Below are 7,909 nucleotides of genomic sequence, written 5' to 3'. Positions count from 1 at the left end.
AGGGGCAACGAGGGCACCAGTCGCTCCCATGGGCGCTGGTGGCATGGCCATGGTGGCCCGAGGCAACCTGGCCGTGCACCCACACGAGTGACCATCGGGTTGTGGCGGCGCAACCCGGCGAGGCCTGCCGGAGGACACGCGTGTTAGCGGCGGGCGGCCATGGCACATCGGAGGGCTACGCAACGGACCCGACTGGCACGTGGTCGACGACGACACGGCCCTCAGCGGCGGAGGTGAAATGGAGCCACGCGCAGACGACAGTAGGGCGGCCTGGTGCTACGACGGGGTGTTGTGACTCATCAGCGGGGATGGCCACGCGGTGGTGCGGCACGCTCATGCGCGGTGCTTGGTGCTTCGCCGGAGGCAAGGCGGGGCTGCGCGCGGCTATGGCGCTGGGCAATGAAGACGGAGCTGCGACGGGAGCGGAAGGCGCAGCGATGGTGGCCCAGCGACGGCGCTCCCAAGGCGCACGGCGGAATGGCGCATGGGGCAACGATGGCTTCGGAGGGGCAACACCATGGAGCAGCAGGCCATGGGAAGACGGGAGCGCTACGGACGAAAGGTGACATGGTGCTGGCCTAGAGCGGGGAAGGAAGAGGAGGGGCAACGCTTGTGCGTGGTGGCCAGTGACGGTGGCGGTTGGCGCAGCGCGACGACGGTGAACGGAAGGCGTGGCGTAGCGGCGCGGACAATGGCCAATGAGGCACGGCTTCTCGACGGCACAGGCACGGGCGACTGCGGGCGCAACCATGGCGGGGGGGCTGCGGCTCGGGCACGCCGAGGATCCACAGGTCTAGCCCAGGGAGGGAGAATGGGGGACGAGCGGAGCTGGGGCTCATCCACCCCGGTAGCAGAAACGATAGAGGGAGGGGAAGCAGAGCGATGGTGCGGCATGAGTCTCGGCACGGCCAGCAGAGAAAAAGAAAGGAGGAAACAACGAAAAGCTCGGCCTAGTCTGACATAAACAAACAAGGCAGGCAGAGACACGCAAGGCAGGCAAGGCAAGCAAAGTCAGAGAGCAGAGAGCAAGTGAGCAGCGGAGCTGGACGGCTTGGTGAAGCAGAGGCGACAAGGACAAGCAAGGACAAGCCACAGAGCCAGGCAAGACAAGACCGAGGCAGCAGAAATAGAAAAGGAAGAAAACACGTGAGTGACCCGGCCAACTTCATTAACGCCGGGACAGCGCGGCGTGCTTCGGCAACTTTGCAGATCGACGAGACGATGCGAGCAGCAGGCCGGCCATCTTTCATAAAGGCAAAAGACAGCAACAGCGTAGCAGCAGCAAGGACGCTCGCATAAGACGCCGGGCACGAAACAACAGTGGCATGGGCGAGACGGTGAATAATTGCCATTCAACAAGTATGTTGTACGACACGAAAATAATTGAAACTGTTGTGCTCTCTCTCTCTCTCATCAATTCGTGCTTTCACACCATCACTTGAATTTATGAAGCGACCAGACGGACAGCTGTCGCAGGTACGTTACTAAATTATTGTAGGGACTAAAACAAGTCTATACGTAAAAACATAAACGCGTCACTAGACCAAAACTTTTCACCTGAGCGTGCTTATCAAAATAAACACGTGAGTATATATATATATATATATATATATATATATATATATATATATATATATATATATATATCGTTCTATTTATTAATGGATTTTATTTTATTTATAAAAGTTGCTTTTCATACTTAATCTAATAGAACAAACCATTCGCTATTTATTTGCCAGAATTATTGTCAGACATTCCTAAATATCCTTACGCACTGAGTAATCTACTTGGGCGTTTATTTGAGTCCACAAAACAAAGTCACACATGATTCACCCATCACATCAAGTATGTTTTAAATCAAAAATCCAAGAAACCCGTTTCAAAAATTTTTCTTAGGCCTACATCTCGGTGCTAAACGAACTCGTAACGCCAGGGGTGTTACAGACGCCACCTTGGGCGAGCTTGGGTTCACTCGCTGCGCCACAGCGCACGCGCTACACATGCGGCGATGGAAAAAGGAGCTCGTCGTCGGCGTGTATGTGGACGACTTGATCGTAACTGGAGCGCGGGCGGAGGACATCGACGGCTTCTAGCGCGAGATGGCTGCTCATTTCGAAATGAGCGATCTCGACGCGCTCTCCTACTACCTCAGCATTGAGGTGAGGCAGGGGAAGGAGCACATCTTCCTGGGCCAACGCGCCTATGCGGAGAAGCTACTAGAGCGCAGCGGCATGGCGGAGTGCAAGTCGCGCGCAACTCCAATGGAGGAGCGGCTGAGGTTGTCCAAGCACAGCATGGTGAAGAAGGTGGACGTGACGCACTACCGGAGCATCATCGGCGGGCTGCGCTACCTCACGCATACTCGGCCGGACATCACGTTCGTGGTCGGGTGCGAGGCGGAGTACGTCGCAGCAGCCACGGCAGCATGCTAGGCTGTCTAGTTGCGCCGCCTACTGGGCGAGCTGACCAGCGAGGAAGCTCACCCGCCAGCTCTAATGGTGGACAACCAGCCCACCATCGCCCTCGCTAAGAACCCTATCCTCCATGACCAGAGCAGGCACATTGACATCAAGTTTCACTTCCTCCGGGACTATATCGATGGAGGGCAGATCGTCATCGAATTCGTCGAGACCGGTAGACAGCTCGTTGACATCCTCAACAAGTCACTCGGGCGTCTGCAGTTCATGGAGCCGAGGAAGATGATTGGCATGGATGAGGTCAAGGAATCAGGTTAGCAGTAGGATTAGGAGAAGAATTGTAAGACATAATCTGTTGCTGATCTCTCTCTCTCTCTCTCTCTTGCTGCAGCAGAGTTGGCATTTGGTCAACTCGGCTGCCCAGTCTCTACTGCTGTAGCAGTATGGCAATAGGCCACCTCTAGTACATTAGTTAGTAGCTATTACATCAGCCATGTCTTGGTAGTGGACTGATCTAAGCTTTATCCTGCTAGTACTAGGAGTAGTGGTGTACCTTAGGAGTAGGAAGTTGGTGTACTCACCAACAACTATGTATCTGGTAGAGATACTAGCACTTGTATATATATCACACCTAAGACAATGCAAAAGAGCAGTTCAGTTTGTCACATCCAGAAGCAGAGCTTTCGGCCAGCGCTGGGCTTGTGCTGTGTGTGAGTTGTTCTCATTATCTTCTTCTACCTCTAGCCATAGTGACTGAGTATGCTAGTAAGCTTACTGCTTACCTGTGCAGGACAGCCGAGGGACCAACAGAACTTACCTTTAAAGGCCATTTGAGTAGTTTTCATAGGTTTACCCATCTTCATTTTCTAAATCTAGACATGCTAAATGACACAAATCTACTTCTCAGCGACAGTATAAATTACGAGTCATTACCACATCCATCAATGATCAATCCATGTAAGAAACATGGATATAACTAGTTGAACAAGTGATTTTTTGAAATCTCTTTGTTATAGGGAAAAATAAGGAAACAAACAAAACATCAATTGATCTTGTATATATCCATCTTTTTCCATATAAAACACATTCATCTTGTAAAGAAAATCAATAGATCATTTTTAGCTGTCCAGTGTCAACAATCTGTCCTTTGTTAGCACATCCAATGGCACAATGTTATTCAAGCATCAGGTCTGTCAAACATAGCACGAACTACCTATAACAAGGTCCAATAAAGAGAGGAAACAAACTTAGCTGTCCCTTTCATTACCAGATTTCACATATAGGACAATTGGATAAATCACCACACTGGATTATTGATCATGTTGGATAAATCATCACACTGAGACATTGATCATGGATGAAAAATACAGCCGATTGCATGGAAGCATTAGGGAAAGACAGAGAGAACCCTCAATGGAATATTCAATCTATAACAGTCCATGTATGATTAACTGAACACCTTAATGAGGCCCAATAAATGCAGTGACCTCAAAGGCAAGTCATTATGTGCAAAATCAGTTCAAAGAACTTCAGAAAACTACCAGGGCTAATGCATAAATTAAGTAGTTACAGGAAACAGAATGGCTAGAGCGATTGAACAGCAATCCACTTTTCTGAAAACTGGTTGGCACTTAAAAACCGTATGGGTTACGAGGTCTCAATTGATAACACTATACAAGGGAATGAAACACCAGTGCATGAAATCCAATAAGGTCTTAATATCGTCAGAACGTTTTGGTTATTATCATGTTTCAGTCACTGTTTGTAATTGCCCTATTGGCTATTTCACAGGGCAAACCAGAATTTCGATATCATCGTAGGAACTTCCACAAGTGCGAAATCATATTTTAGAAGAGCTATAAACACAACTAAGGATTGTGGATAATATACAGAAATACCACCGATGAATATATATATTTTAGCTATGATGGTTGACTGCATTCCAGCAACCTGGTTAAAAAAACCATTGACCCAACAATATCCTTTTACCCCCTGCACTGATCAATTGAAAGTTGAAACAAGGCACAAAAGAACAAAAGGTTTCAATAAGGATTCTGGCAACCTGCGTGCCATCAGAAGAAAAGCAATGCAACTCAATTGCCAAGGAGGGATATCCTGATATTGAGAAATTCACATACAGATTCGCTCATCCATTAGCATTCAGAGCAATGTACTGCTACACATCATCACATATGCATCCATCTAAATGATACCAAGCCTGAAACCAATACTATAGCATCTAGATGCCAACGTAGTACTGATCCAATTGAGCACAATACCAAGATCTGAACCACAGGAGGGCTACCTATTGCTTGAAGGTGTAGGGCTGGGGTAGCGAGATGGGGCCCCGGCGGTCTTCATCGCCATCGAGCAGCCTCTGCACCCGCTTCTTGGCACAGTACTGCCGGTCGAAGTGCTTCACCTGCGGATTACCCAATTCAACCAATTGCAGCGAAGAGAGAGCATGAAACGCGCAGAATCGTGCAGGGCTAAGCGCAGACGGCGGCGAGGCGGACCAGAGGGCGCTTACCCAGGTGGGACGGCAGTTGCTGACGAAGTTGGCGCGGGACTTCTTGCAGTCGGCGGGGTAGAGGAGCCCCACGGTGGCGATCTCGGTGGGCTTCTTGTCCGCGTGCTTCTCTACGCACGCGTAGAAGGCATCCCGTGCCTGCGGAGAAGGCCCGTCAGTAGCGGAAAGCCGGAGGGGGAGGAGAGGGCTTAGGGGGCGGAGGAGCGCAGGGACGTGGCTGAGGGCTGTACCTTGTAGCAGGCCTCGCGGCCCTTGGCGAGGACGTCGGGCATGACGGATCCGTCGGAGTTGTGGTAGTCGGCGTCGGCGTCCGCGGCGGTGGACATCGTCGGCTGCGGAGACGTGCGGGGGATTTGTTTGGGGGCTTTCGCTTGCTGAAGGGGAAAGGACACAAATGGGCCGGCCCGAGGTGAATACGGGTCTGATACCATGTGGGCTCGGCTTCGGAGATCGTCCATGCAAGCCCGTCATAAACGCCTGCCGGGCCGTCAAATAATTCATCGGCACGCCCGCACGGGCGCCAGACCCACCAGCCCAGTCAGCTGGGCTGGCACAGCAGCACAGTGACCTTAAATGATCTTTTTAATATATATAAGCTGAAATCATTATTTATTATAAATGATCTTTTTAATATATATAAGCTGAAATCATTATTTAATACCCTGGGGTAGGGCATGTAGTAGCGGATATATATGAAAAAAGTTAGGAGGGATTCTTCGTTTGTCTTCCTTTCTAACCTCTCTTTTCAAATTTTCACGTACAAATTTGTAGAATTTGTAGGTACTCCAGGCTTCGAGTACTGTGGTGGAGGCTTTGAGCCCACCCTGCCCCAATGCTAGATCCACTCCTGAGGATATGTGTAATATAAGAACTAAGAAGCGGCTCTCTTGAAAAGTTTTCAAAACTCACTCCCAATCTTGATTTTTTTGCAAGATTGAAAAAACGGCTCTCCAACAACTCTTAACTCCTAATCTTTGTGCATTGGAAAAATGGACCCAAACACACAGAAATATACATGTGTTTATCAGAGGAGGACATGTCAAAAAAATAAGGAGTAGGAGAAGGTTCCCGATGTAAATACACAAGAGAGAAATACCGACGTCCATAGGAACAACATTTCCAAGGCTGATTATATGAAAGCGCATACCCTAGAACAATCGATGGCCAACAACGAATACGGGTTCTACGTGATGTGGAAAATGGACTAGTACCTTGGTGAGAGCACAACGGAAGGAAGTAAAGTGGTGTGCATGCTTTCCATTTCATATATGTTGGTTAATTCAACAAACCATATTACAGTTTTGGCTAACACTTGTGTATTTTTGTAAGGTCGAGATGGCGACTAGAGAGGGTGAATAGTCACTTCTAAATTTAATCACGTCGGCTAACCGAAACAAATGCAGAATTAAAACAATTCGGTCTAGCCAAGACTACACCCCTCTGTCGAAGTTTACAAGCACCTTATAAAGATCCTAATTAGACAACAAAGGTGCCAGGCTAGCTAGAGCTCACCTATCTAATTCTAGGAGCAAGGTCACATAAACATATGCCACTAATATTTTGCACACTGGGGAGCTCCTACATAATTCTAGTAAGCAAAAGCACAAAGCTCCTAAACTCACTAGCAATGCCCAATAACAAGGCAACCAATGCCAAATTAGAGAGCGCAAATACTTAGCTACACAAACTAAGCAATGTGACTAACAAGGTTACACAAATCAAATTAGCCACGCAAGGGAGCCACTTCTATGCTACACAAGCAAGAAGGTAACTAGTGAGCTACACAAGCTAACTAATTGCAAGAGCAACTACACAAGCACAATGTATATGAAAGTAATTAGAAGCTTATGTAAGGAGATTGATAACCAACGGGAAAAATAATATTGACACGGTGATTTTCTTCCGAGGTTTACGTGCTTGCCAACACGCTAGTCCTCGTTGAGACAAGCTCTAAGGTTGCCGCCAGTCCTCTTGCTAGTGGTGACCCGCAAGTCACACTCTCCCACGTGGAATGCTTATCATAAGCTCTAGCACTTGACCCGGCAGGACCACTTGTCGCCCTTCGCGTTTTGCTTTACTAGAGTTGCTCTTCGCGGCTCCCACAGGGAGAGCACAATGCCCCTCACAAAGCTCTTCTCCAGAGCACCGCACAAGCTTCTTGCGGGCTTCAATGGAGACCACCACCAAGCCGTCTAGGAGGTGGCAACATCCAAGAATAACAAGCACCGCTGGCTTGCAACTCGATCACCTAGTGCCACTCGATGCAACCTCACGATGCAATCATACTAGAATCGCTCACTCACTCAATCGGATGAACACTATCAAGCTAGAGTGAGTTAGTGGGCTCCCAAGCACTCTCAAGCATGGATACAAAGTCCCCCAAGGTGCTCAGCCCCGGCCATGGCCGAGACCACCTTCTATTTATAGCCCCACGGGCTAAACTAGTCGTTACCCTTTCACTGGGCAAAACTCGAGACGACCGGACACACCGGTCGTATTGATCGGACGCACCCTGTCAACGTCCGGTCAACGGATGGCTACCACGTCATCCCTAGCTTCAAATACAGAGCGTCCGATCTCAATGGTTAAGTTGCGACCAGACGCAACACAGTGCCAAGACCAGACGCACCTCTGTCGAGTCCGATCGATTGCAGAGAGCTCCCCAAGCCTCTGTTCTACGACTGGACACGTCCGGTGCTGCACGACCGGACACATACTAGCCAGAGTCCGCTCATTTCCAGAGAGCTCCCCAAGCCTTTGTTTTGCGACCGAACGCGTCCACTCCTGCATGATAGGACGCAGCACTTGAGTCCGGTCATTCTTTGAGTGCCACGTATCACTACTATTCCTCACGCCACCACGTCAATGTATGTCAGTACTGACCAAACATAGGCCCTAAGCGTCCGGTCACTCTGTGCGCCAGCATCCGGTCATAAGACTGAGACCGCACGCTCACTATTGC

General features: G+C 49.3%; 2 protein-coding genes across 2 annotated transcripts; one reads left to right on the top strand and one right to left on the bottom strand.

Annotated features, from left to right (window-relative positions):
• Positions 1-2,099: 2,099 nt before the first annotated feature.
• Positions 2,100-2,432, top strand: LOC136499923 (uncharacterized mitochondrial protein AtMg00810-like). The gene has a single exon (XM_066495410.1). The coding sequence runs from the start codon at positions 2,100-2,102 to the stop codon at positions 2,430-2,432; it is 333 nt and encodes a 110-aa protein (XP_066351507.1).
• Positions 2,433-4,395: 1,963 nt separating this feature from the next.
• LOC136502058 (uncharacterized) lies at positions 4,396-5,333 on the bottom strand. Its single transcript, XM_066497539.1, has 3 exons — positions 5,178-5,333; positions 4,948-5,085; positions 4,396-4,839 (listed from the first exon to the last, which is right to left on the bottom strand). The coding sequence occupies exons 1-3, from the start codon at positions 5,271-5,273 to the stop codon at positions 4,723-4,725; spliced, it is 351 nt and encodes a 116-aa protein (XP_066353636.1). The 5' UTR covers positions 5,274-5,333; the 3' UTR covers positions 4,396-4,722.
• Between the last annotated feature and the right edge of the window lie 2,576 nt (positions 5,334-7,909).

The sequence above is a fragment of the Miscanthus floridulus genome, chromosome 13 (genome assembly GCF_019320115.1).
Source record: "Miscanthus floridulus cultivar M001 chromosome 13, ASM1932011v1, whole genome shotgun sequence".
In the NCBI taxonomy this organism is placed as follows: Eukaryota; Viridiplantae; Streptophyta; class Magnoliopsida; order Poales; family Poaceae; genus Miscanthus; species Miscanthus floridulus.
This window is presented reverse-complemented; position numbering and strand designations above follow the sequence as displayed.

Excerpts from the sequence above, each read along its gene's own strand:
- LOC136499923 (XM_066495410.1), top strand. The coding sequence starts at position 2,100 with ATGGCTGCTCATTTCGAAATGAGCGATCTCGACGCGCTCTCCTACTAC.
- LOC136502058 (XM_066497539.1), bottom strand. The coding sequence starts at position 5,273 with ATGTCCACCGCCGCGGACGCCGACGCCGACTACCACAACTCCGACGGA. Across the intron at positions 5,086-5,177 it reads GCCGCGAGGCCTGCTACAAG|GCACGGGATGCCTTCTACGC; the intron begins GTACAGCCCTCA and ends CCTTCTCCGCAG. Across the intron at positions 4,840-4,947 it reads GCAACTGCCGTCCCACCTGG|GTGAAGCACTTCGACCGGCA; the intron begins GTAAGCGCCCTC and ends GGTAATCCGCAG.